General features: G+C 50.2%; 1 protein-coding gene across 4 annotated transcripts; it reads left to right on the top strand.

Annotated features, from left to right (window-relative positions):
- The first annotated feature begins 352 nt into the window (after positions 1-352).
- On the top strand, positions 353-27,573 carry RPAP1 (RNA polymerase II associated protein 1). 4 transcript variants are annotated; one of them, XM_010369052.2, is made up of 25 exons: positions 353-508; positions 7,771-8,027; positions 8,320-8,468; positions 8,754-8,843; positions 9,339-9,459; positions 10,044-10,265; positions 14,012-14,191; positions 15,238-15,353; positions 15,650-15,748; positions 16,873-16,974; positions 17,182-17,349; positions 17,605-17,787; positions 17,909-18,043; positions 18,142-18,312; positions 19,734-19,891; positions 20,633-20,791; positions 20,915-21,116; positions 21,531-21,640; positions 21,880-22,075; positions 22,567-22,719; positions 22,938-23,080; positions 23,669-24,425; positions 26,581-26,757; positions 26,894-26,953; positions 27,060-27,573. In XM_010369052.2, the coding sequence occupies exons 2-25, from the start codon at positions 7,847-7,849 to the stop codon at positions 27,207-27,209; spliced, it is 4,182 nt and encodes a 1,393-aa protein (XP_010367354.2). In that variant the 5' UTR covers positions 353-508; positions 7,771-7,846; the 3' UTR covers positions 27,210-27,573. The 4 variants fall into 4 exon arrangements, with proteins under 4 accessions (XP_010367354.2, XP_030777386.1, XP_030777385.1 ...); XM_030921525.1 differs by having other exon boundaries at positions 458-540; XM_030921526.1 differs by lacking the exon at positions 17,182-17,349.
- The last annotated feature ends 370 nt before the right edge of the window (positions 27,574-27,943 follow it).

Raw genomic sequence — 27,943 nt, 5'->3', positions numbered from 1 at the left:
ACAGCCTGTAATCGGCACTTTGGGGGGGCCAAGGTGGGCGGATTACCTAAGGTCGGGAGTTCGAAAACAGTTTGGGCAACATGGTGAAACCCCGTGTCTACTAAAAATACAAAAATTAGCCAGACGTGGTGGCAGGCACCTGTAATCCTAGCTATTCGGGAGGCTGAGGCACAAGAATCGCTTGAGCCTAGGAGGCGGAGGTTGCAGTGAGCCGAGATTGCGCCACAGCACTCAGCCTGGGCGACAGAGCAAGACTCTGTCTCAAAATAAAAAATAAAAGGATGTGTGTTCTGGGTGATGGTATAGAGCTTACGTGGGGGTAATAAACTGGCAGCCGTGCAGCACTGCGCTCACCAGTCCGCCACGCTGAACAAGCAAAGCCCAGAATGCTTCGAGCTAAGCCCGGGAGAGGCGGGGCTGGGCTGAGGGGCGGAAGCTGGAATCTGGCGGCGGCGGAAACGCTACTTCTGCGGGGCAAGATGGCGGCGCCCAGACAGGCCTGGATCACGTAGGTGGCGGGGATGAAGGGACGGATTTCAGGTGATCCGGGCGGAGGACCCAGGGTAGCATGTCCAATTTCTTTGCTGGAACCTGCCTGCGGGCCTTTGGTCTGTAAGGGAGCAACTGTGGCCTCCTCAGTGCATAGATCTCGGGCACGGCCCTTCAAGGGGCGGCAAAAGCTGAGACTCGGTGATTACTCATTGCAGAGTTGGGTGGTCCAGGAGGCTTAACTAGAACCCTTGACCACAGCGGTAGGGGCTAGTCACGCGTCCCGACTCGGGATTGGATTCTGGCTCTGTAGGATAGGCTGCAATGTAAGAGTCCAGAAACTCCTCAGAGGCCAAGATAAACCCAGAGGTCCATTGTTAGGACTACTTTTTTTACGAGTTACTCTTTAGGCATTACTCTTTAGGATTACAGCCTTGAGCCACCGCGCCCGGCCAATGTTATCACTTCTAGCACGGATTGGTTCTGGACAAATCTGTTCTGGAGTTTGTGGAGAAATACACTGGTGGCTTTACTTAGGACTAAAAGAATTGTTACTGAGGTTTATTTATGTAAGTAACAGACACTGGGCTAGGCGCTTTGCGTGCATAGTCATTTAAATCCTCACATATTTCCTATTATATAGGACCTGTTACTCACATTTTACAGTTGTGGAAACGTGACTTGAGACAGCATAGAGGCCAGGCACGGTGGCTCACGCCTGTAATTCCAGCACTTTGGGAGGCTGAGGCGGGCGGATCACCTGAGGTCAGGAGTTCGAGACCAGCCTGGCCAACATGATGAAACCACGTCTCTACTAAAAAAAATACAAAAAATTAGCCGGGCGTGGTGGCAGGCGCCTGTAATCCCAGCTACTCGGGAGCCTGAGGCAGGAGAATCACTTGAACCCAGGAGGCGGAGGTTGCAGTGTTCCGAGATCGTGCTATTGCACTCCAGCCTGGGCAACAAGAGGGAGAGTCCATCTCAAAAAAAAAAAAAAAAAAAAAAAAAAAATAGGTAACTTGCTTAATTTCACACATTTAGTGCATTTAGTAAGTAGTGGAACTGGTATTTGACTTCTGGCCTATTGATTCCACAACTGGTGCCCATAACCCCCCTAGCTCTTTGTGATGTAGGTATGGTGCACCCTGTGAAGTGAGCTGGACTTTGCTTTGGGGTCACATGAATCCATGGATAAGTAGGAGGAATTGTTTCTGCTTACGCAGAATCTTACAGGAGTGAATTGTTAACATACCATGGATTCTCACTTCATCTAGTTCAGCCTTCCTTAGCGCCTTTGGGTAGGCACTGGGGTAGGAGACTTTTTCCTTGTTTGTTGGCCGGACTGCCCAACAATTAGATATGGTTAATTAGATATGGTTAATTTGGCTGTATAAATAATAAGAACCATAACTGGCGATTGTGTCCTTTCATGTATAAGACTCTGTTCTAATCTTCTTTTTTTTTTTTTTTTTTTTTTTTTTTTTTTTTGAGACGGAGTCTCGCTCTGTCGCCCAGGCTGGAGTGCAGTGGCCGGATCTCAGCTCACTGCAAGCTCCGCCTCCTGGGTTTACGCCATTCTCCTGCCTCAGCCTCCCGAGTAGCTGGGACTACAGGCGCCTGCCACCTCGCCCGGCTAGTTTTTTGTATTTTTTAGTAGAGACGGGGTTTCACCCTGTTAGCCAGGATGGTCTCGATCTCCTGACCTCGTGATCCGCCCGTCTCGGCCTCCCAAAGTGCTGGGATTACAGGCTTGAGCCACCGCGCCCGGCCTAATCTTCTTACATATATATAATTAATTCAGGAGGTAGGTACAATTATCTTCTTGTTACAGATGAGGAAACAAGCACAGTAACTTCAGTAAAATACCTTGCTTAATCTTACACAGTTAGTAAATTGTAGAACCTGGATTTGAACACAGGCAGTCCATTTTCATACTGTTTACCTACCATCCAGGAAAAGACGTATCTGTGTACTTTGCTGTTGTCATGCTACAAACAGTACTTAATACAAGTTCTATGCCAAATTTAAGACAAAATTTTGTAGACAGGTCTTTGCTCACTTCATCCACTTCCTTCAGTTCTCTGCTTATCTAAGTTTTCCCCTTCAATATTGAGCTCTATTTTTAACCTTTAGGGATTTTTCCCACCTCTGAAATCCTGTAGCAGTGATCTTGTGTGTGATTAATTTGATCACTGGGATGTACTGCCTTGTAAATGTATATGCGTGTTTACCATATTCTCTCACCCCAAATTTGGGTACATCATTGACCAGAGGAAGACCTTTACAATCTTGGAGACATCATTTTAACTGTAAACCTTTGGAATATCTAGACTTATGTGGGCAAAGAGAGATAATGAAGTGAGAAATTATTGAAAGACCCAGTATTTCAGCATGGTCTCTGTCTCCCCAGTAAGCCCCTTGAACCCAGGGACTGGATTTTACCCCCATTTCTTTATATTTACAGCCCCTTGTACACCGCTCTGCCCAGAGTAAACTCGCAAAAAATGTTTTTGATAATGTTTGTAAAGTCACACCGTCACACTAAATGCACTAAATGTGCAAAATTAGGCAAGTTACCTATGCTTTTTTTTTTTTCTGAGACAGACTCTCACTCTTGTTGCCCAGACTGGAGTGCAATAGCATGATCTCAGCACACTGCAACCTCCACCTCCTGGGTTCAACTGATTCTCCTGCCTCAAGCTCCCGAGTAGCTGGGATTACATGAAATTGTTTCACCATTTCTACCCCTTTTAGCCTGCCCCCAACCCCTGTGTTGGGAGGTGTTTCCAGTGCTGGCTTAGTTATTAGATCTGATCTTGCTTAGAAGTAGATGAAGAAAAAGTAAGGAAATGTGTCATTCAGCACTTTTTTTTTTTTTTTTTTTTTTTGAGAAAGAGTCTCATGCTCTGTCTCCAGGCTGGAGTGCAATGGCACGATCTCGGCTCACTGCAACCTCCGCCTCCCGGGTTTACGCGATTCTTCTCCCTCAGCCTCCCGAGTAGCTGGGACTACAGGCGTGCGCCACCACGGCTGGCTAATTTTTTGTATTTTTAGTAGAGATGGGGTTTCACTGTGTTAGCCAGGATGGTCTCGATCTCCTGACCTCGTGCTCCGCCCTCCTTGGCCTCCCAAAGTGCTGGGATTACAGGCGTGAACCACCGCACCCAGACTTCATTCAGTTCTATTGTTAGTCCCAGCTATCTAGCTTGTCTACCTCTCCATCTCACCCTTCTTCAACTTTTAGGAGGTGGTCAACTTCATCATGTTCTCCCATGTACCATATTTATTCCCTCCTTCTTTTTCTTTCTTTTTTTTTTTTTTTTCGAGATAGAGTCTAGCTCTGTCACCCAAGCTGGAGTGCAGTGGCGCAATCTTTGCTCACTGCAACCTTCGCCTCCTGGGTTCAAACCATTCTCCTGCCTCAGCCTCCCAAGTAGCTGGGACTGCAGGCACATGCCACCACGCCTGCCTGATTTTTTGTGTGTTTTTAGTAGAGATGGCGTTTCACCATGTTGGCAAGGCTGGTCTTGAACTCCTGACCTCAAGTGATCCACCCCACTCAGCCTCAAAGTGCTGGGATTACAGGCGTGAGCCACTGTGCCCGGCCCTATTCCCTGCTTCTATACCTTTGCCCAGCTATCCCTTCTGGCTGGAGGCCTATCTCATCCTTCAAGGTCTGGTTCAGTGATTTTCAACTAGGGGTGATTTTTTTCCGAGGTGACATTTAGCAATGTCTGGAGACATTTTTGCTTGTCACAACTGGGGGAGGAGGTTTGCTGATGGCATCTAGTGGGTAAAAGTCAGGAATACCACTAAACATCCTACAGTGCACAAGACAGCTTCCCACAGCAAAGAATGATCCAGCCGTAAAGATCAATAGTCCCTGTTGAGAAAGCTTAGTGTAGTTCCAGCCTTTGCTCTTCAGGAGATTCTTGATAGTTCTTCCCCATCTGCCTCGCTATTCCAGACTTCCAGGACACCCAGGCACCCACAGCACTAGGCAGTAGAACAGAGAGAGTAAGAGCATGGACTGACTGGGATTGAATCCTCATCCTAGCACTTACTTACACTGAGACCTTGGGCAAATACTTAACTTCTCAGCACTCTTCTTTTCTCAGCTGTAAAATGTGAATAATAGTAGTAACCTACCTCATAGGCTGTTATGAGGATTAAATGAATGAATATGGAAAAAGTGCTTAGAGAACAGTATGTGGTGCATACTAAGTGCTCAATAAGTGTTAACTATAACAATATTTTTATTATTACCAGCATCTAGCTCAGGGGTTCCAAAACTAGCCAGCCAGCTTGCAGGCATCTTTGGCCAGTCTCGTGTTTTTTGTTTTATAATTGAGATATAGTTTATATATCACAGAATTCATCATTTCATTTTAATATTATTATTATTATTATTTTGAGACGAGTCTCACTCTGTCGTCCAGGCTGGAGTGTAGTGGTGCGATCTTGGCTTAATGCAGCCTCTACCTCCCAGGTTCAAGTGATTCTCCTGCCTCAGCCTCCTAAGTAGCTGGGATTACAGGCACATGCCACCACGCCCAGATAATTCTTTTTTGTATTTTTAGTAGAGATGGGGTTTTACCATGTTGGTCAGGCTGGTCTTGAATGCCTGACCTCGTGATCCACCTGCCTCAGCCTCCCAAAGTGCTGGGATTACCAACGTAAGCTACTGAGCCTGGCCAGAATTCATCATTTTAAAAGTTTACAGGCCGGGGCAGTGGCTCAGGCCTGTAATCCCAGCACTTTGGGAGCCTGAGGTGGGCAGATGTCTTGAGCCCAGAGATTGAGACCATCCTGGACAACATGGTGAAACCCTGTCTCTATAAAAAACACAAAAATTGCAGGGTGCAGTGGCTCACATCGGTAATCCCAGAACTTTGGGAGGCCGAGGTGGGTGGATCATGAGGTCAGGAGTTCGAGATCAGCCTGACCAACATGGTAAAACCCCGTCTCTACTGCAAAACTGCAAAAATTAGCCAGCTGTGGTAGTGGGCACCTGTAATCCCAGCTACTCAGGAGGCTGAGGCAGGAGAATCGCTTGAACCTGGGAGGCAGAGTTTGCGGTGGGCCAAGATCGTGCCATTGCACTCCAGCCTAGGCAACAAGAGCAAAACTCTGTCTCTCAAAAAAAAAAAAAAAAAAAATTAGCTGACTGTGGTGGTACATCTGTAGTCCTAGCTTTTTGGGAGACTGCGGTGGGAGGATGGCTTAAGCCCAGGAGGTGGAGGTTGCAGTGAGCTAAGATCATGCTACTGCACTCCAGCCTGGGTGACAGAGCCAGACCCTGTCACAATAAATAAATAAAGTTTACAATTCATGGCTTTTAGTATATTCACAAGGTTGAACATTTTCATTACTCCAAAAAGACACTCCATACCCATTAGCTGTCAATTCCCATTTCCCTCCAGCTCTCCTAGCCCTTGGCAATTACTAATCTACTTTCTGTCTCTATGGATTTGCCTATTTTGGACATTCCATATGAACAGAATCATACAATATGAGGCCCTTTCTGGCTAGCTTCTTTCTTTCTTTTCACTAAATAAAATGTTTCTGAGTCATATAGCTTCTTTCACTTAGTGTAATGTTTTCAATGTTTGTGCATTAGAACTTCATTCCTTTTTATTGACAAATAAGTGTAATGTCTCTATGTTAATTTTTTTTTTTTTTTTTTTTTTTGCCCTTTGTGCCATGATTATGTAAAGTCTTAACATTTGGAGAAGCTGGGTGAAGACTATATATGGAAACTGTTCATACTATCTGTATAAATCTGTAAATCTAACATAACAAATCACAAGTTTAAAAAGTATATAAATTTATAGTATATAGAGAAAAATAGAAATGTGCATATTTTATCATGATACAAAACAAATGTTTGATTGCTGATTTGTTTGTTGATTTATTTATTTATTTATTTATTTTTGAGATGGAGTCTGGCTCTGTCACCCAGACTGGAGTGTGGCACGATCTCAGCTCACTGCAAGCTCCGCCTCCCGGGTTCACGCCATTCTCCTGCCTCAGCCTCCCAAGTAGCTGGGACTACAGGTGCCCGCCACCGCACCCAGCTAATTTTTTGTATTTTTAGTAGAGATGGGGTTTCACTGTGTTAGCCAGGATGGTCTCGATCTCCTGACCTCATGATCTGCCCGAGTTGGCCTCCCAAAGTGCTGGGATTACAGGCGTGAACCACTGTTCCCTGCCGATCCTGTCCCTTAAAAAAAAAAGATTATATTGAATTATAGATTTGGGGAGTATTAAGTCTTCTAATTCATGAACATGGGATGTCTTTCCATTTGTTTAGGTCTTTATTCTTAATGTTATTAGTTTTTGTAGAGACATGATGGTCTGGCTTTGTTGCTCAGGTTCATCTTGAACTCCTGGCTTCAAGCAATCCTCCTGCCTCAGCCTCCCAAAGTGCTGGGATTACGGGCATAAGTCACTATGCCCGGCCCTATTTGTTTAGTTCTTTAATTCAGTAGTTTTCAATGGACAAGTCTTGTACTTTTTTGGTTAAATTTATTCTAAAGCATTTTATTCTTTTTGATGCTATTGTAAATTCAGTTGTTTTCTTAATTCCATTTTCTGCACGTTCTTTGCTAGTGCATAGACATACTTTTTTTTTTTTTGAGACAGAGTTTCACTCTTGTTGCCCAGGCTGGAGTGCAATGGTGCGATCTCGGCTCACCGCAGCCTCCGTCTCCCAGGTTCAAGCGATTCTCCTGTCTCAGCCTTATGGGCGCCTACCACAACGCCCAGCTAATTTTTTGTATTTTTCACCATGTTGACCAGGCTGGTCTCAAACTCCTGGCCTCAGGTGACCCACCCGCCTCGGCCTCACAAAGTGCCGGGATTACAGGCGTGAGCAACTGTGCCTGGCCACAAATGTTTTTTACATTGATATTTTACAGCCCAAGGTTTTTAATAATTTGCATACCTTTAGGCCAAGGTATGTTCTCTCCAGCTTGATACAGAATCATCACCCCCCATTATGACACATATCTGCCCGACCCTTGATGACATTTTCCTCAGGTCTCCTGCTGGTTGTTCCTGAGAGTTTTATCACCCATAGATTATAAACAACCTAAGTTGGCTATAAATGTTGTTGCTAGGCTGATGACATCAGGGAGGGCTGAAGACGGAATGGCAATAAGGTATGAACGAGGAGGAATGAATTCATGTGAATCCAAGGATAAAGAAGATCTTCACTGATGCCCAATAAAGAGAATCAGGGTTCAGTTGCAGAGGGCCCATATTCTTTCTTGCTCTTAGGGATGAATAAGAGGGAATCCCCGCACAGAGACACTGCTGGAGAGAGTCGTACTGGGGAGGCAGCTGGAGCAGCAAGATGCTGTCGCGACCAAAGCCAGGGGAGTCCGAGATGGACCTGCTGCGCTTCCAGAGTCAGTTTCTCGCAGCTGGTGCAGCCCCGGCGGTGCAGTTGGTGAAGAAAGGAAATAGGGGCAGTAGTGATGCCAACTCAGACCGGCCTCCACTCCAGGACCATCGGGATGTGGTGATGTTGGACAGTGAGTGCCCAGGGGTGTGAGGCTGAGAAGTAGAGAGGGTACAGCCTTGGGCACCTTCCTCTTCATGATGTGGTTGGATTCAGACACATCATTATTATTTCAGACACTGCATAGCCTCTGTTGCTTCAGCCCCATTTTACATAGGAAGAAACTGAGGCTCAAAGAGGTTAAATATCTTACCCAAGATGACACGGCTTGAGCCAGGGCCCCATGGCAGCTGTCTTTCTTCCCTAGCCTGCAGAATCTTCCTAGTGTGTGCGTATACTCATGTTTGGGATCTTTTTTTTCTCAGATCTCCCAGATTTGCCCCCAGCTTTGGTCCCTTCTCCCCCGAAGAGAGCCAGGTCCAGCCCTGGCCACCCCCTGCCTGAGGATGAGGACCCAGAAGAGAAGCTGAGGAGACATGATCAGCACATCACTGCTGTCTTGACTAAGATTATTGTGCGTCTCACTCCGGCTGAGTAGGATAAGATGTTCCAGGGCAACAGGGATATTGGATGCTCGGGGCGGGTGAGCCTTATGAGTGGAGGGTGCTTCAGAAAGGTAGACTTTTACCCCCCGAGGTCAGGTTGGGGGCTGGGTTAGAATCACTCTGCCCTGAAGGGAGGAGGGTCCACAACCCCCCAGAGTGAGGTTCTCATCGTTCAGAACTGGGCTAATAGGATAGGGTCCAGCTGAGGGAAGTCTCTCCATTGTGCTTTACAACTTTGTGCTTTGTTGCTACAGGAACGAGATACAAGTTCAGTGACTGTGAATCTGCCTATGCCCAGTGGCGTTGCTTTCCCTGCTGTGTTCCATCGCTCGCGGGACACACAGGTAGGGAAGGGTAAGCTTAGGTGGTGCTTAGGAGACAGACAGGTGAGTCTCACAGTGCATCTTCTTCAGGCAGGTAGTTTAGTGATGATAAGCAATTTCATTTACAAAGCAGGACTATACTAAGCACTTCATACCCATTACTTCTTTTAATCTTCATAACAAACTTATAAGGCAGGTATCATGATGATACCTTGGGGATGAGGATTCCTTATTCCCATTTTTCAGATGAGGAAACGGAGACCCCAAAGAGATAAATAACTTGTCCAACACCACACACCTAATAGGTAGAAGAGCCAGAACTTCAACCCAAGTCTGTGAGATTCTAAGACCTTTATTCCTATAGACCTCTCCTTTTTCTGAGAACTAGGGTTGTGATCCCTGGAAACTGAGCAAAGCCCCTTTTATCTCTTTGTTCCAGAGGCCTTGATATAAAGAGGTTGAGAGGAAAGTGGGATAATGAGCATCAGTAACCTGGGTTTTCTTTTTGCCCCGCAGGGGAAATCAGCAACATCTGGTAAGAGAAGCATTTTTGCCCAGGAAATTGCAGCAAGGAGGATAGCTGAAGCCAGGGTCCCATCAGTTGGGGAAGTGGTGCCCAACCTGGAACCACCAGAGGGTGAGCTGGGGTTGAAGAGGATTGGGCTTGGCCCTTTTAAAAGACACAGTCATGGGGTCATTTTTGAAGACATATCTTCCTGCCTCAAATGGGAGATGCATTTGAGCCATCTCAAGTAGTCTGAGAATACTAGGTATGGGAGACTTGGGTCCATATCCGGGTCTCAGGTGCTGGAAGTAGGGCAAGCCATTATGCAATCCTAAGAGAAAGGGAATAGGGCAGAAGTGTCTGGCAGAGACTGTAAAATGAATGTGTTGGCCAAGATTCCTTTAATGATGCAAATTATTAGCTGAACAGCTGGGAGCAGGCCCCTGGCTACAGATGGCTGCCTAGATATCGAAGAGAAGAGTCAGAAATTAGGGTGTTTCTGAGGAAAACCTTTTCATGTAAGTACTAGGGAAGCGGTGAGTGGAGAAGCCACCTGGAGTCCCTGTGCCAGACCCAGTGGGGTCTCTCCACTCTGTCTGAGGAAAGCTTGGGTCTATACCTGTCTCCAGGGCTAATAGGCTTATAGAAGAAGGCCAGAAAACCCAGTTAGAGCCATGGAGGACAGAGCAATGAACATGATCATACCTTTCTTCCAGGTGCCGTGACCTGTGAGACACCCACTCCTAGGGACCAGGGCTGCCAGCTTCCTGGGAGCAGCCACAGCTTTCAGGGACCCAATCTGGTCACAGGGAAGGGGCTCGGGGATCAAGAAGCTGAGCAGGAAGCCCAGACTATCCATGAAGAGAACATAGCAAGACTGCAGGCCATGGCTCCTGAGGAGATCCTGCAGGAACAGCAGCAGTTGCTGGCCCAGCTTGGTATGGGTGCCTGACTTTCGTGCTGAGACCAGGCTAGGAGGGGAATACCACTTATTGAGCAAGGCCTACTGTGAGTTCTGGGCACTGTGCTGAGTACTTGAATGCTTTTTTTTTTTTTTTTTTTGAGATGGTCTTGCTCTGTCACCCAGGCTCACTGCAACCTCCACCTCCATAGCTCAAGCAATCTTCCTACTTCAGCCTCCCGTGTAGCTGGGACTACAGGCGCACACCACCACACCCAGCTAATTTTTTTTTTTGAGACAGAGTTTCACTGTTGTTGCCCAGGCTGAAGTGTAGTGGTGTGATCTCACCTCATCGCAACCTCTGCCTCCCAGGTTCAAGAGATTCTCCTACCTCAGCCCCTTGAGTAGCTGGGATTACAGGCATTTGCCACCACACCTGGCTGATTTTTTGTATTTTTAGTAGAGGTGGGGCTTCTCTATGTTGGTCAGGCTGGTCTTGAACTGCCGACCTCAGGTGATCCACCCGCCTTGGCCTTCCAAAGTTCTGGGATTACAGGCATGAGCCACCATGCCCGGCCATTTTTTTTTTTTTTTTTTTTAATTAAAAAAATTTTTTTTTGAGATGGAGTTTTCACCCTTGTTGCCCAGGTTGGAGTGCAATGGCACAATCTAGGCTCATTGCAACCTCTGCCTTCTGGGTTCAAGTGATTCTCCTGCCTCAGCCTCCTGAGTATCTGGGATTACAGGCGCCCACCACCACGCCCAACTAATTTTTGTATTTTTAGTAGAGACGGGGTTTCACCATGTTGGCCAGGCTGGTGTCGAACTCCTGACCTCAGATGATCCACTCGCCTTGGCCTTCTAAAGTGCTAGGATTACAGACGTGTGTCACTGTGCCCAGTGTTTTTTTTTTTTTTTTTTTAAACAGATTTTAGCTCTTCTTGCCCAGGCTGGAGTGCAATGGCGCAATCTCTGTTCATTGCAACCTCTGCCTCCCAGGTTCAAGCGATTCTTCTGTCTCAGCCTCCGAAGTAGCTGGGATTACAGGTGACCACCACCATGCCTGACTAATTTTTTGTATTTTTAGTAGAGACGGGGTTTCCCTGTGTTGGCCAGACTGGTCTCGAATTCTTGACCTCAGGTGGATCAAAGTGCCTCCCAAAGTGCTGGAAGGCGTGAGCCACCATGCCTGGCCCCCAGCTAATTTTTTTAAGGTTTTTGTAGAGATGAAGTCTCACTATATTGCACAGGCTGGTTTTTGTTGTTGTTTTTTTCAGAGTCTCGCTCTGTCACCCAGGCTGGAGTGCAGTGGCACTATCTCAGCTCACGGCAACCTCTGCCTCCCAGGTTCAAGTGATTCTTGTGCCTCAGCCTTTTCAACAGCTAGGATTAGAGGTGTGTACCACCATGCTCGGCTAGTTTTTTTATTTTTAGGAGAGATGGGGTCTCACCACGTTGGCCAGGATAGTTTCAAACTGCTGGTGTCAAGTGATTCACCCACCCAAGCCTCCCAAAGTACTGGGATTACAGGCATCAGCCACCGTGCCTGGCCTTTAACACGTTATTCTGTTCTGTCCTTAAACTTGTCCTTTGAGGTAGGTGGTATTAACCCCATTTTACTTACGAAAAAAAACTGAGGCCTAGAATTTAAAAGAAATTTTACCCAGGTCACATAGCTGATAAGGAGCACAGGATTTAAACCCCGGTCTATCTGGTCTCATAGGCCCCTGTGTTTTTTGTTGTTGTTGTTGTTGTTGTTGTTGTTGTTTTGAGATGGAGTCTCCCTCTGTTGCCCAGGCTGGAGTGCAGTGGCACGATCTCAGCTCACTGCAACCTCTGCCTCCTGAGTTCAAGCGATTCTCCTGCCTCAGTCTCCTGAGTAGCTGGGATTACAGATGTGCACCACCACACCCAGCTAATTTTTTTGTATTTTTAGTAGAGACAGGTTTCACCATATTGGCCAGACTGGTTTTGAACTCCTGACCTCAAGCGACCCATCTGCCTTGGCCTCCTGAAGTGATGCAATTACAGGCATAAGCCACCGCGCCCGGCCGAGGCCCTGCTTTTAACCACTGTGCTATGTATAACTGTACTACCCCAGTATAGTATACACTATGCTTTATTATAGCTATACTCCAGTATATCTATAGTCTCTTCTACTCTGTGATACTATACTATGCTATACCTCCCTGCTAGTGTCTGTTCACCAAAATACCAGGTACTCAGTCAATCTTGTTACCCTCTGTATACTAGTACTTCTATGGAATATAATACATGTTAGGGCTCAGAATGGTGCCTTGCACCTGTAATCCCAGCACTTTGAGAGGTTGAGGTTAGAGGATCACTTGAGGCCAGGAGTTCAAGACCAGCTTGGGCAACATCGTGATAACCCATCTCTACAAAAAATAAAGATATAATAAATTACAGCCAGGTACGGAGGCTCACGCCTGTAATCCCAGCACTTTGGGAGGCTGAGGTTGGCAGATCAAAAGATCAAGAGATTGAGACTATCCTGGCCAGCATGGTAAAACCCTGTCTCTACTAAAAATTCAAAAGTTAGCTGGGTGTGGTGGCATGTGCCTGTAGTCCCAGCTACTCGGGAGGCTGAGGCAGGAGAATAGCTTGAACCCAGGAAGCGGAGGTTGCAGCGAGCCAAGATTGTGCCACTGCACTCCAGCCTGGGTGACAGAGCAAGACTCGATCTCAAAAAAAAAAAAAAATTAGCCAGGTGTAGTGGCGCATGCCTGTAGTCCCAGTTACTTGGGAGGCTGAGGCAGGAGGATTGCTTGAGCCCAGGAGTTTGAGGCTGTGGTGAGCTACAGTTGTGCTACTGCACTCCAGCATGGGTAACAGAGCAAGACCCTATCTCTTTAAAAATATATATATAAAGCCTGACCAACATGGTGAAACCCTGACTCTACTAAAAATACAAAAATTAGCCAGGTGTGGTGGTGGGTACTTTTAATCCCAGCTACTCAGGAGGCTAAGGCAGGAGAATCACTTGAACCCAGGAGGCAGAGGTTACAGTGAGCCGAGATCACGCCACTGCATTCCAGCCTGGGCAACAGAGCAAGACTCCATCTCAAAAAAAAAAAAAAAAAAAAAAAAAAGTCTGGGCATTGTGGCTCAAGCCTGTAATCCCAGCACTTTTGGAGACCAAGGTGGGTGGATCACAAGGTCAGGAGATTGAGATCATCCTGGCTAACATGGTGAAACCCCATCTCTACTGAAATACAAAAAAATTAGCCAGGTGTGGTGGCGGTCACCTGTAGTCCCAGCTACTTGGGAGGCTGAGGCAGGAGAATGGCGTGAACCTGGGAGGCGGAGCTTGCAGTGAGCCAAGATCGCGCCACTGCACTCCAGCCTGGGCAACAGCAAGACTCCGTCTCAAAAAAAAAAAAATATATATATATATATATATATGTAAGTATGTGTGCATAAATAAATTAGCTAAGAGTTGGCCCTAGTCAACATTAACTTATTCTACAGCCACTTACGTTGGAACTGTGACCCGAAACCAAGCACAGGGTTTAGGAACCTGGGCTAGGGGACTACCAGGGATAGAGGGAAAGGTGGGCAGGTGGGCCTAGTGACCCCACAGGTGTGAGAAAGCTGGGTCTTTGATGGGCCACAGGAGCACCCAGAAGGCTCAGGCCCAGGCTGGGAAGCAGCTTGTCCTAGTCCTTGGCACCCACAGACAGGCAATATTCAGCAGGTTGTAGGTCTGTAGGAGGCCAGGGAGGGTTTGCCCTCACTCACTCTCCCTTCTACCTTCGCCTCTAGACCCCAGCTTGGTTGCTTTCTTGAGATCTCACAGCCGCACCCAAGAGCAAACAGGAGAGAAGGCCTCTGAGGAGCAGAGGCCAGGAGGACCCTCTGCTAATGTCACCAAGGAGAAACCCCTCATGTCAGCGTTTGCCAGTGAGCCCAGAAAGGAAGACAAGCTGGAGCCAGAAGCCCCAGGTTTGCAGGAGGCGGGGTCATATTTTGGTGGATAAAAGTAGGGGAAATTTTCCCTTCTCCTAGGCCTGGCAAATGAGAGAAGAGAGAAGCTTCTGTGCTTTCGGACATCTAACATTAATCCTCATTATTGGCTTCAAGTCAGTCTTCATTGCTGATGCATGTCTTCTTCCTGCACATGCTTCCTGTTTTCTTGTCCTGTTACTGCTCCTTCCCCGCCTTCCCTTTTAAGGGGCAGCAATGCATGATGGCTGAATCCCACCCCACCCCCTCCTGGCAGACTGTCTTCCTGCCCTTGCTGTAGCTGCCCCAGCTCCGGCTCTGTCCATCCCACTGTTCTTTCTCTCTCTGCTCACAGTGTTGGGGGGAAGATGGCAGGGCCAGGGTAATGGGAGAGGCAGAATCTGACAAAGGTCTTATGAACATGCCAGACCAGAAGCAGAGAGGCCAGTGGAAGCACTCATTTCCCAGAAACTAGATTATTTCATTAGTGATTAGCAAAAGAAGAAATTGAATTATGACAGCCAGGAACCTCATGCCCCCGAAGGAGCTCCAGGCCAGCTGAGCAGGTTGGGTGGGGGTAGGCGTGAAGGAAGAAAATGCTGTGGGATTTGTTTCTGTATCCTGCCTCCCAGGAGCAGTATAGCTGCCTCCTCCTCCTTGTCCCCCCTACTCTCCTGCTCCTTTAAGGGCTGGTACTGGAGAGTGGAGAGTGGTACCTTCCCAATGTATGTGGTCCTCCTTCTTCCTCTTTTTCACCTTTCTTTCTCTTCCTTCCTTCTCCTCCTCCTTCTCTCTCCTTTCCCAACAAATCCTGGGGGTCAGCAAGGGGCTGGAGCCCAGGATGGAGTGTGTCTGTCATATTTGAGATTTTCACCCCAGCCCCAGGAGTTCCAGTCCCTGGGCCATGCCATTTAGCCATAACTGAGGGTAGAAGCTGGCAGATCCTGGAACAGAAGTGGATATGGCAGCTGCTGGGTGATAGTGGGGACCCCTGTGGGTAGTGAGCTGAGCCCTTTGGGGAATACTATCATGCTGTGTCTCCCCAGCTCTGGCACTGCCCATGACCCCTCAGAAAGAATGGCTGCACATGGACACTGTCGAGCTGGAGAAGCTCCACTGGACCCAGGACTTGCCCCCTCTCCGGCGGCAGCAGACACAGGAGGTGAGGAGGGCCTGCTGGCCTACAAGGGGAGGGTGAGATGGGGCAGGAGAGGAGCTGCTGCTCTTGCCCTCAGAACTCAGGCCTTTCTATTGCCCAGAGCCTGAGAAGCATCTCTCCTTTGCTCTCATCCACCTTTCCCATCACTCTGCCTGGCCCCCAAGGCCAGATAAGCCCCATTTCTGGTTAGAAGTAGAGTCAGTACCTAAGTCCTGAAAGGCCTGGGATTAAAGGTGGGGAGTGGGTGTGTGAAGGTTGCTGGTGCCCCCAGACCACAGTCCTCTTTCTCTTCCCATTAGAGGATGCAGGCTCGATTCAGTCTTCAGGGAGAACTACTGGCCCCTGACGTGGACCTGCCCACCCACCTGGGTCTGCACCACCATGGAGAGGAGGCAGAGGTAAGGCATGGGACTAGAGAGGACAGAGCAGCTCTTTTAACGACCCTGTGGAAAAAGATCTCTGGTCAACTGCCTTTGACCTTCTTTGTGCCCTGTTCTAGTTCATGCCCTTGCCGTGCATTCAGTTTCTTTTGTTTGGAGACGGAATCTCGCTCTGGCCCAGGCTGGAGGGCAGTGGCACGACCTCAGCTCGCTGCAACCTCCACCTCCTGGGTTCAAGCCATTCTCCTGCTTCAGCCTCCGGACTGGCTGGGATTACAGGCGCCCGCCACCACATCCAGCTAATTTTTGTATTTTTAGTAGAGACGGGGTTTCACTGCGTTAGCCAGGATGGTCTTAATCTGAGCTCGTGATCCGCCTGCCTCGGCCTCCCAAAGTGCTAGGATTACAGGCATGGCATTCAGTTTCTTAGGTTCAAAATCTTGATCCTCTCTCCACATTCTGGTCAGTTGCTAGAATTTACCGATCTTCTGTCACTGCCTCATGATGCCTCCTACACTGTGGCCTTGCTTCCTCTGCTTGCTCTCCATGCCCTCCATTCTCCACCCCCCTGCCATTCCATGCCTCACGGGGCTGCCATGCTGATTTCTCCTGGCCCAGCTCAGGCCATGCCTTGCCTCCAGAAGTTTTCCAGCTTCCCTCTGCTCGCAGAATAAGGTCCTGGTCTCAACTGGGCAAGACATTCCTTCCACCTTCTGTCCCTGCTGACCCTGCTGCTCTGCCTCCTGCACTTCCTGCTGCACCACTCTGTTGGCTTTTCCCCACATACCTCCTGTGCTCAGGGCCCTCCAGGACTCCACTCGCTCCAGGAAATGCCTTTGCTTTTTGCTCCATGACAGGCCACTGAAGCTCTACCCATCCAGAGACCAGTTCAATTTTCCAGGTCCCCTTCTCTCTTTCTCCTGTCTGCTGGTTGCAGATTAAACATAGTTACCATGTTCCTTTGCATCTGCTTTATGGCATGGTTACTTGTATGCAAGTCTTATCTTTACTGGCTTGAGGCTCCATGGAAAGCAGGGCAGATTTCACTTATTTATCTTTGTCTTTCCTGTGATACCTTGCTTGGTGTTTTGGGGGCACTGTGCTGTATCCTGGCTGCTTCTGACTTCTTGTCCCTGCCCCAGAGAGCGGGGTACTCCCTACAGGAGCTGTTCCACCTGACCCGCAGCCAGGTGTCCCAGCAGAGAGCACTGGCACTGCATGTGTTGGCCCAGGTCATCAGCAGGGTGAGTAGATTGACAGCCTGGTCCTGCCCACCCTACCCTTCACCCCACAACCTCAGACTTCCCCATCTCCTGCCCTTTTCACTCTGGCTGACTAGCCAGCTCTGTGCTTTTAACAACCTAGGATCACAGTGGGGCAAACGAAGGATTAGGGCAAAGCCTCTAGATAACGTCAGCATCTTCAGCAAGGTTTTATCCTCCTGCCCCCAGGCCCAGGCTGGTGAGTTTGGGGACCGGCTAGCAGGCAGTGTCTTAAGCCTCCTTTTGGATGCTGGTTTCCTCTTCCTACTGCGCTTCTCCTTGGATGACAGAGTAGATGGGGTCATTGCAACCGCCATCCGTGCTCTTCGGGCTCTGCTGGTGGCTCCTGGAGATGAGGTACTACAGGGATAGGAATGAGGCTTGGGCTTGGAGGTGCCAGGGTCCATATTCCTATTACTGGGCATGGCCCCATTGCTAAGGCTTTGCAGGCATGATGTAGAATGGGATGGCAGGCGTCTCCCTCATCTCCTAAAGGCCCCAAAGCCCAGGAGCCTTGCCTTTCTGTTTTTGTTGGGGGGACATCCTCTCTACTCCTGGATCCATTTCCTGGCCCCTTCGGCATCGCCCCCCCAACTCCCTTTGCTCTGGCAGGAGCTCCTCGACAGCACCTTCTCTTGGTACCACGGAGCTCTGACGTTCCCTCTGATGCCCAGCCAGGAGGACAAGGAGGATGAGGACGAGGATGAAGAATGCCCAGCAGAAAAAGCAAAAAGGAAAAGCCCTGAAGAAGCAAGCCAGCCTCCACCTGACCTGGCCCGACATGATGTCATCAAGGTAAAGGGATAGCTTCTTTCCCATCCCATGGCCCGGGGGACGAGCACATGCTGGAAAGAGGGGTCATCAGTGCCCGGGGCCCAGCTGCGTTTGTCAGTGGGTTTCTCTCTCCAACTCCCAGGGGCTCCTGGCTACCAGCCTGCTGCCTCGGCTGCGCTACTTGCTAGAGGTGACCTACCCAGGACCTGCTGTGGTCCTTGACATCCTGGCTGTGCTCATCCGCCTGGCCCGGCATTCCCTGGAGTCAGCCACAAGGGTGAGAAAAAAGGGAGCAGGGAATGGGCACAAAGCCTAGCTGGGCCTTGTCTTGACCCACAGCCTCCCTGCCTCCCTTTCTTCTCCTGTCTCCCATAGGTCCTGGAGTGCCCTCGGCTGATAGAGACCATAGTTGGAGAGTTCTTGCCCACCAGCTGGTCTCCTGTGGGGGCAGGGCCTACCCCTAGTCTATACAAAGTACCCTGTGCTACTGCCATGAAACTACTTCGTGTCCTGGCCTCAGCTGGGAGGAATATTGCTGCCCGGCTGGTGAGCAGGACATAGGGCGAGGGATGGGGGAATGCATGGGACAGGGTTAGGTTGGGAGCTAAACATGGCTCCTGAACTCTGGGTGGCCAGCTCTTGCCATCGTCTTCCTCTCTGATCCAGTTGCTTAGAAATGCGACAGAAACCACTAGGCATGAACCTGTTGACTGGAGCCTGGTGCATCATATAGGGGTACTGTGGTCTCATGATGTGATAGGAGGTCTCCCTGTTCCCTAGACCCAGATCAGGGCCTCATGCACATAGGCACTCATCACCTATAGCCAAGTAGCCCTAGAGAAGGTGCCCAGCAAACCTTGCTAAAAAGAGGGAGGGCTAGGTGTAGTGGCTCAGGCTTGAATCCCAGCACTTTGGGAGGCCAAGGCAGGAGGATCACTTGAGGCCAGGAATTCAGGGGCCAGCTTGGGCAACATAGACTCTGTCTCTATAAAAAACAAAAACAAAAAATTAGCTAGATGTGGTAGCACATGCCTGTAGTCTCAGCTACTCGGTATGCTGAGGTAGAAGGATCACTTGAGCTGGGAGGTGGAGGCTGCAGTGGGCTATGATTGCACCAACCACTGCACTACAGCCTAGGCAACAGGGTGAGACCCTGTCTCAAAAATACTACTACTGGCCAGGTGTGGTGGCTCACGTGTGTAATTTCAGCACTTCGGGAGGTCAAGGTGGTGGATCACTTGAGGTTAGGAGTTTGAGACCAGCCTGGCCAACATGGCAAAACCCCGTCTCTACTAAAAGTACAAAAATTAGCCGGGTGTGGTGGTGCGTGCCTGTAGTCCCAGCTACTTGGGAGGCTGAGGCAGGAGAATTGTTTGAACCTGGGAGATGGAGGCTGGAATGAGCCAAGATCATGCCACTGCATTCCAGCCTGGGTGGGAAAATAAGACTCTGTTTAAAAAAAAATAGTAGGGGCCGGGTGCAATGGCTCACACCTGTAATCCCAACACTTTGGGAGGCCAAGGTGGGTAGATCACAGGGTCAGCAGTTCGAGACCAGCCTGGCCAACATAATGAAAACCCATCTCTACTAAAAATACAAAAATTAGCCGGGCATGGTGGCCTGCGCCTCTAGTCCCAGCTACTCAGGAGGCTGAGGCAGGAGAATTGCTTGAACCTGGGAGGCGGAGGTTGTGGTGAGCCAAGATTGCGCCACTGCACTCCAGCCTGGGCAACACAGCAAGACTCCATCTTAAAATAATAATAATAATAATAATAAATGATAAAAAATAATAAAATTGAGAATTTAAATAATATTTATTTAAATTTTATTTATTTATGGATGAGATATGACTGTGGCACCAGAGGGGCCTGGGTCAGGATTGAGTTAAGCCACCCTCTGTCCAGCTGAGAGTAGCTGGACTTAAGATGCACAGTGGACCCTGATCCCCAGACTGTGCCCATTTCCAGTTGAGCAGCTTTGATCTCCGGAGCCGCCTGTGCCGCTTCATAGCTGAGGCTCCCCAAGAACTGGCCTTGCCCCCAGAGGAAGCTGAGACGCTGAGCACCGAGGCCCTCCGTCTGTGGGCTGTGGCTGCCTCCTATGGCCAGGGCGGTGACCTTTACAGGTGAGGAGAGGCAGTGGGTAGGCTCCCCCTAGATACCTTCAGTTCTGTTCTTCCAGCCAGATCAAACACCTCAGCCTTGCTCAAGGTCCCAAGCTTGGAGGAAGGATAAGAATGAGGGGGAGGATTTCTGCCAGATGTGAAAAGGCTTAGGAGTCAGGCCCAGCCAGGGAAGAGGGGGACAAACCTGGGTTAACCGTATTCTATGCTCAAAAGCATTGGCCGGGCACGGTGGCTCACGCCTGTAATCCCACCACTTTGGGATGCCAAGGTAGGCGGATCACGAGGTCAGGAGTTCGAGACCAGCCTGGCCAATATGGTGAAATCCCGTCTCTACTAAAAATACAAAAATTAGCCAGGTGTGGTGGTGCATGCCTGTAGTCCCAGCTACTCAGAAGGTTGAGGCAGGAGACTCGGTTTAAGCTGGGAGGCAGAGGCTGCAGTGAGCCGAGATCACTCCATCACTCCACTACACTCCAGCCTGGGCGACAGAGAGAGAATCTGTCTCAAAAAAAAAAAAAAAAAGCATTGGTATCTGTGAAATCACATTTACATTCCCTGTTGGGGGCAACCTTGAAGGACTACATCCTTTCCATTCTTTAGGGTTGAGCCTTCCAAGAGTGCCCCACTCTTCCTCCTCATCCTCCTTTACCAAACTGCAGATCCCTGGGTCAGGGCCGTGACCTACGTCTCATGTCTTCACCTGCTTTCATGCAGTGAAAATCAGTCCCTGTTCTTCCCTAGGGAGCTCTACCCAGTGCTGATGCGGGCCTTGCAGGTAGTGCCACAGGAGCTCAGCACCCACCCGCCTCAGCCCCTGTCCATGCAGCGGATAGCCTCACTGCTCACTCTCCTCACCCAGCTGACTCTGGCAGCCGGCAGCACCCCCGCTGAAACCATCAGGTAGTTTATAGCCAGGACCCACAGGACAGGTGGAGGGCTCCTCCACAGGGCTGGGGTGACTGGAGTGTAGAGGGGCGTGAGGCAGCCAGATCCTCACTGTGGCCCCCTTTGGCACTTTTGTAGTGATTCTGCTGAGGCCAGCCTCTCGGCCACCCCTTCCTTAGTCACTTGGACACAGGTGTCTGGGCTCCAGCCTCTTGTCGAGCTGTGTCTAAGGCAGACCCTGAAGTTGCTGTCCAGACCTGAGATATGGAGAGCCGTGGGCCCAGTGCCTGTTGCCTGCCTGTTGTTCCTGGGTGCCTACTACCAGGCCTGGAGCCAGCAAGTGAGTGCCTCCTGCTGGCCATCTCCCAGGCCCCCGCACCCTGCCTTCAGCTACATTCCACCTGTTGCTCCCTCTCTGTGTCCATCTCTCCACTCCTACTTCCCCATTTACTGTCTTCCCTTTTAATTCCTACCCTTCTTCCTCTTTTCACCTCCATATCCCCGTGGAGCTTCCCAGGAGCCATGTTGGTGGGGACCAGAGAGCCCACGCAGCAGCTCAGCCTTCCTGTAGCCTGCGTGCTCTCTCTTTATGCCCCCTACACATCGGGGCCTTCTCTCCTAAGAAGGCTCAGCCTGCAGAAGCCTCCAAATGTGCTCTTTTGGGCTCTTGGGATGGTGGCATTGGCCTGGGTACACAGGGGCTAGGAGAATGAATGGCTGGGCCATCAGCTCAGTGAACTCCTTGGTCCACCAGCCAAGCTCGTGCCCAGAGGATTGGCTGCAGGACATGGAGCGCCTGTCAGAGGAGCTGTTGCTGCCATTGCTGAGTCAGCCCGCCCTGGGCAGCCTATGGGATTCCCTTAGGTATGTACTGTGTGTGGTAGCTGGGGGAGTCAGGGGAGGAGACAGTTTCATCCTTGTGGGATTCCTGGGTCCAGTTCCCTGGTCCATCCCAGCGTGCAGGCCCTCAGCCCAAGGGAAACCCGAGTCCCTAGCAGGCAGCAGTGGGGTGGGCTCTGAGGAGTGTGGACGCTGACCTCCACAGCCAGGCCCCCCGTTAGTCTTGGGTACAGACCTAGCAGCTCTTTACACTTTACCTACAGGCACTGCTCCCCTCTCTGCAACCCGCTGTCCTGTGCACCAGCCCCTGAAGCTCCCCCCAGCCTCGTGTCACTGGGCTGCTCGGGAGGCTGCCCCAGTCTCAGTCTGGCTGGCTCAGCCTCACCCTTCCCCTTCCTCACTGCCCTCCTCTCTCTTCTCAACACCCTCGCCCAGATCCACAAGGGGCTGTGTGGCCAGGTAAGTGTGGGGTGCCTAGTTAGGGGCCAGGCAAGGGGCCAAGATGGCAGGAATCAGAAAGTGCGAGGGTGGAATGGGCGCGGTGGTTCACGCCTGTAATCCCAGCACTTTGGGAGGCCGAGGCGGGCAGATCACCTGAGGTCAGGAGTTCGAGACCAGCCTGACCAACATGAAGAAACCCCCGTCTCTACTAAAAACACAAAATTAGCCAGGTGTGGTGGCGCATACCTGTAATCCCAGCTACTTGGAGGCTGAGGCAGGAGAATGGCTTGAACCTGGGAGGCGGAGGTTGTGGTGAGCTGCACTCCAGCCTGGGCAACAAGAGCGAAACTCCATCTCAAAAAAAACAAAGTCGGAGGGTGTCCCATGGGGAAGGGAGGCCTTCTCCTGGCACTCATTTCCCTGAGTCTGGAGAGAGCGGCAGCCACCTGGGGAGCCCTAGAAGGCATCAGAGTCAATTTCTGTATCTGAACAAAATTGCTTTTCCTCAGCTGGCTGCCATATTGGCTGCTCCGGGACTCCAGAATTACTTCCTCCAGTGTGTGGCTCCTGGGGCTGCCCCACACCTCACACCCTTCTCTGCGTGGGCCCTGCGCCACGAGTACCACCTGCAGTACCTGGCACTCTCTCTGGCCCAGAAAGCGGTGGGTCCCCCTGTCTGACAGGTTCTGCCCCCCATCCCATTATCCCCCTCCTGTTTCTGTGGACCCCAGCCTGCTTCTGCCAGGCCATGCAGCTCCCACTTTCCTCCAGACATGCCCTGGACCTGTGCCCTTCAGCCTCACTTTTATCCTCTTCCTCACTTCTCTCTACCACATCCCCTTCTCCCGCACTAGATAGCTCCCTCTTTTTCTGTCTGCAGGCAGCACTGCAGCCACTGCCAGCCCCCCATGCTGCCCTCCATCATGGTATGGCCTTGGCCCTGCTGAGCCGGCTGCTGCCTGGAAGTGAGTACCTCGCCCATGAGCTGCTGCTGAGCTGTATATTCCGGCTGGAGCTCCTCCCGTAAGTGCTTGGTTGGTGGCATCAACTCAGCCCTTTTGGACACTGCTGTGGTTGTTAACAGAGCAGCCCTGAATTTGGAGCCAGGAGACCTAAATTCTCTTTCTTCCATGGATGACACTTAATTCTTCTGAGCTTCCATTACCTCATTAGTGAAGTGAGGATCAGGCTAAACACACCCAAGAATGATTGTGAGACTTCAGTGTAACTGCATGGCTAAAAAAATGGTATATACATCAGTTACACACATGTAATAGCCATCAGCTACAGTGTTTACTCTGTGTCTGATACTCCCTTATGTATTTATCAACATTTTAAGTATTTTACTTGGACCATGAGATAGATACTATTATTATCCTTATTTTACTCTGAGGAAACTGAGGCTCAGAGAAGTTACGTAAACTCATACCTAGGCAGCTGGCTCTAGCGTGCATCCCCTTAACTGCTACACAGCACTGCGTGGGAGGTTGTTAAGGGAGCAGAGAGGCACAGGTCTGGACCTAGGAGCCTCCAGGAAGTCCCAAAGAGCTGGCACAGCCTCCAGGTGCTGTGGTTCCAGCCCTCATTTTTGGCTTTTGGGTCCCATTACAGGGAAAGAACATCAGGGGGTCCAGAGGCAGCCGACTTCTCTGACCAGCTGTCTTTAGGAAGCAGCAAGGTCCCTTGGTGTGGGCAAGGGACTCTGCTAGCCCAGGCCTGCCAGGACCTCCCCAGCATCCGTAGCTGCTACCTGACTCATTGCTTGCCAGCCCGAGCCAGTCTGCTGGCCTCCCAGGCTCTGCACCGAGGGGAACTACAGCGAGTCCCAACCCTGCTACTGCCTGTGCCTACGGAGCCACTGCTGCCCACCGACTGGCCCTTCCTGCCGCTGATTCACCTCTACCACCGGGCTTCAGACACCCCCTCGGGACTCGCTCCCATGGACACCGTAGGCACAGCCATGCGGGTCCTGCAGTGGGTGCTAGTTTTGGAGAGCTGGCGCCCCCAGGCCCTCTGGGCTGTGCCCCCTGCTGCCCGCCTGGCACGGCTCATGTGTGTGTTCCTGGTGGACAGTGAGCTGTTCCGAGAGTCCCCAGTACAGCGTCTGGTGGCAGCCCTCCTAGCCCAGCTCTGTCAGCCTCAAATCTTGCCAACCCTCAACCTGGACTGCCCACTCCCTGGCCTGGCGTCTTTCCCTGACCTCTATGCCAACTTCCTGGACCATTTTGAGGCTGTCTCTTTTGGGGACCACCTCTTTGGGGCCCTTGTCCTCCTGCCCCTGCAGCGTCGGTTCAGTGTCACCTTGCGCCTTGCTCTCTTTGGGGAACACGTGGGAGCCTTGCGAGCTCTGAGCCTGCCTCTGACCCAGGTACTTTTTCAGTCCAGCAGGATCTGCAAGGGTACCCTGCACTGGGCCCCGGGGACAGTCCTGAGCCTTGCGGAGCTTTGGAAGACCTCAGCTTCCTCATCTTACCTCTTGGGGGCTTTGAGGGGATTAAGAGAATCAATGAAAAGGGCTTAATGTGGGCTGGGTGTGGTGGCTCACACCTGTAACTGTATTACTTTAGGAAGCCGAGGTGGGTGGATCACCTGAGGTCAGGAGTTTGAGGCCAGCCTGGGCAACATGGTGAAACCCCATTTCTACTAAAAATACAAAACTTGGTGTGGTTGGGGGTGCCTGTAGTCCCAGCTACTCGGGAGGCTGAGGCAGGAGAATCACTTGAACCCGGGAAGCGCAGGCTACAGTGAGCCGAGATTGCGCCACTGCACTCCAGCCTGGGTGACAGAGCAAGACCCTGTCTCAAAAAAGAAAAGGGTTTAACATGGTATCTGGCATATGGTGGGTATTCATTACTATTAATAAGGCATAGCTCCTTGCTCATCAGTGCTACAATCTAGATAAGAGATTTACTGAAAACCTGCATAGTTCTGAATTACTCAGATGCTAGGTGTTGTCCGGATTCAGAGAAGGGAAAGATCCAATTGGGCTTTGTGGAAGAAGTGGGGATTGGCCCAGGCACTTTAGGTTGGGTAGAGTTTGAATTGGTGAAGAGGTAGAAAGGCAGGAGATTCCTAGCAGAACAACATAAGCAAAAGGAGCATGACAAAGGGCAGAAGGAGGGAGGAGAGATTTCTGTTGGGAACTTAAGGCTAAAACTAAGTGAAGTCTGAGAGAGCCTCAAATACCAGGCTGAGGACTTCACTGTATATCCCAGCACTCTGGGAGGCCAAGGCGGGCAGATCACCTGAGGTCGAGTTCAAGACCAGCCTGGCCAACATGGAGAAACCCTGTCTCTACTAAAAAAAAATACAAAAAATTAGCTGGGCATGGTGGTGCGCGCCTGTAATCTCAGCTACTCTGGAGGCTGAGGCAGGAGAATCGCTTGGACCCGGCAGGTGGAGGCTGCCGTGAGCCCAGATCGTGCCACTGCACTCCAGCCTGGGCAACAAGAGTGAAACTGTCTCAAAAAAGAAAAAAAAAAAGTTTTTTTTTCTGGGTGAGGTGGCTCATGCCTGTAATCCAACATTTTGGGAGGCCAAGGCGGGAGGATCGCTTGAAGCCAAGAGTTTCAGACCAGCTTGGGCAACATAGCTAGACACCATCTCTACAAAAAGTTATTTGAAAATTAGCCAGGCCTGGTGACTTGCCCGTAGACCCGGTTACCCAGGACCCTGAGACAGGAGGATCACTGGAGCTCAGGAGGTTGAGGCTGCCAGTGAGCTATGATCACACCACTGCATTCCAGACTTGGAAATAGTACGAGACTCTATTTAAAAGAAAAAAAAAGTTATTATGTTTTGTTTTTAAGATTTTGTTTTTCTTTTCTTTCTTTCTTTCTTTTTTTTTTTTTTTTTAGATAGTCTCGCTCTGTTGCTCAGGCTGGAGTAAAATGGCCTGATCTCGGCTCACTGCAACCTTCAGCCCCCAAGTTCAAGCGATTCTCCTGCCTCAGCCTCCTGAGTAGCTGGGATTACAAGCACACAACACCATGCCTGGCTAATTTTTTTTTTTTTTTTTTTTGAGACAGAGTCTCGCGCTGTCGCCCAGGCTGGTGTGCAGTGGCACGATCTCGGCTCACTGCAACCTACACCCTGGGATTCAAGTGATTCCCCTGCCTCAGCCTCCAAAGTAGCTGGGACTACAAGCATCCGCCATCATGCCCAGCTAATTTTTGTATTTTCAGTAGAGATGGCATTTCACCATGTTGGCCAGGCTGGTCTTGAACTCCTAACTTCATGTGATCGGCCTGCCTCAGCCTCCCAAAGTGCTGGGATTACAGGCGTGGCCCACCACACATGGCCAATTTCATTCTTTTTAATGGCTGCTTCTCAGTTCCCAGTTTTTCCCAACATCTGCTCTGTAGTCTTTAACCCTGATCCTTGTGCTAGAAGAAGGACAGATGTCTGTCTAGGACCTGATCTCTGCCCTCATGATTTGGTTTCATGTGATTATTATCCATGCACCTTGTGGATGTATATACATTACTACCCTCCCCCTCAACACATCCTTTCCCCTGCCACAGTTGCCTGTGTCCCTGGAGTGTTACACAGTGCCTCCCGAAGACAACCTGGCCCTCCTTCAGCTCTACTTCCGGACCCTGGTCACTGGTGCGCTCCGTCCACATTGGTGCCCCGTGCTCTATGCTGTGGCTGTGGCTCATGTCAATAGCTTCATCTTCTCTCAGGACCCACAGAGCTCAGTAAGTTACATCTCCATCCTCAGAGGAAGGAAGGGAGCTGCCTCTGGGCCAGCTGGGGGAGAGGTGAGGGTCAAGCAAGGCCAGTGGTTGGTACCAGCCCTTGGCTCAGTGCCACCTCTCCCTGTTCTGCTTCTAGGATGAGGTAAAAGCTGCCCGCAGGAGTATGTTGCAGAAAACGTGGCTGCTGGCAGATGAGGTAGGGTCAGGGCCATTAGAAGGGTGGGATATTAGAGGATCTTGGGGGACAGAGACCACAACAGGATCTCATTACCTACTTCATAAGGTTTCTTTCCTCTCTGCAGGGTCTCCGGCAGCACCTCCTCCACTATAAGCTTCCCAATTCCACACTCCCAGAGGGCTTTGAGCTCTATTCTCAGTTGCCCCCTCTGCGTCAGCACTACCTCCAGAGACTGACTTCAACGGTGCTCCAAAATGGGGTATCAGAGACCTAGGATAGTTGCTATAGATGGAAAGATGGGTACATTGTCCTGTATCCAGCCTTTCAACAGATGCCTGGCCAGACAAAGGACATTGTGTCCTAACGGTAGGCAGGAGACCAAGGAGTAGAAAGCTTGCCTTCCTGGGAGCAGGTTGTTTGAGCTGTTTTGGAGCAGAATGAGCCCTACCATTACATCCTGATACCTGGGGCTTCTGACGGTCTGTGCTGGGAGTGAAGAGCGGCTTAGGTATTTACCCCCTCTTTGGGGACAGGGCAAACTAAATGCATCCCTTCTTACCTAACTCCCAACCCCTGCCCCAGGCTAAGGTATATGAATGCTATAGTTGTACATTAAAATGTTTTTTATCTCCCGGAAATCTGATTTGGACTGATTTCAGCCATGTTAGTTCAGGGTTAGTATGTGGGGGTGGGTTATCCCAGGTGAGGAGCAGGACTGCTGTGAGAGAGATGGGGAAGAATCATAAATGGGAGGTAAAAACTTTGTCCACATCTGGAGACAGCAAGAATATGGGACCTGCCAGGCACAGTAGTGAACACCTGTAGTCCCAACTACTTGGGAGGCTGAGGCAGGATGATCACTTGATTCCAGGAATTCAATTCCAGCCTGGCCAACATAGTGAGATGCCATGTCTGTCTATCTATCTGTCTGTCTATCTATCTATTTATTTCTGAGACAGGGTCTTGCTCTGTCACCCAGGCTGGAGTGCAGTGGTGTGATCATAGCTC

This window comes from Rhinopithecus roxellana, chromosome 17 (genome assembly GCF_007565055.1).
Source record: "Rhinopithecus roxellana isolate Shanxi Qingling chromosome 17, ASM756505v1, whole genome shotgun sequence".
Lineage (NCBI taxonomy): Eukaryota > Metazoa > Chordata > Mammalia > Primates > Cercopithecidae > Rhinopithecus > Rhinopithecus roxellana.
This window is presented reverse-complemented; position numbering and strand designations above follow the sequence as displayed.

Bases quoted from the DNA above. Each gene is read 5' to 3' on its own strand.
- RPAP1 (XM_010369052.2), top strand. From the start codon at position 7,847: ATGCTGTCGCGACCAAAGCCAGGGGAGTCCGAGATGGACCTGCTGCGC. The intron at 10,266-14,011 runs GTATGGGTGCCT...CTTCGCCTCTAG, and splicing joins GCAGTTGCTGGCCCAGCTTG to ACCCCAGCTTGGTTGCTTTC. The intron at 18,313-19,733 runs GTGAGCAGGACA...GCCCATTTCCAG, and splicing joins GGAATATTGCTGCCCGGCTG to TTGAGCAGCTTTGATCTCCG.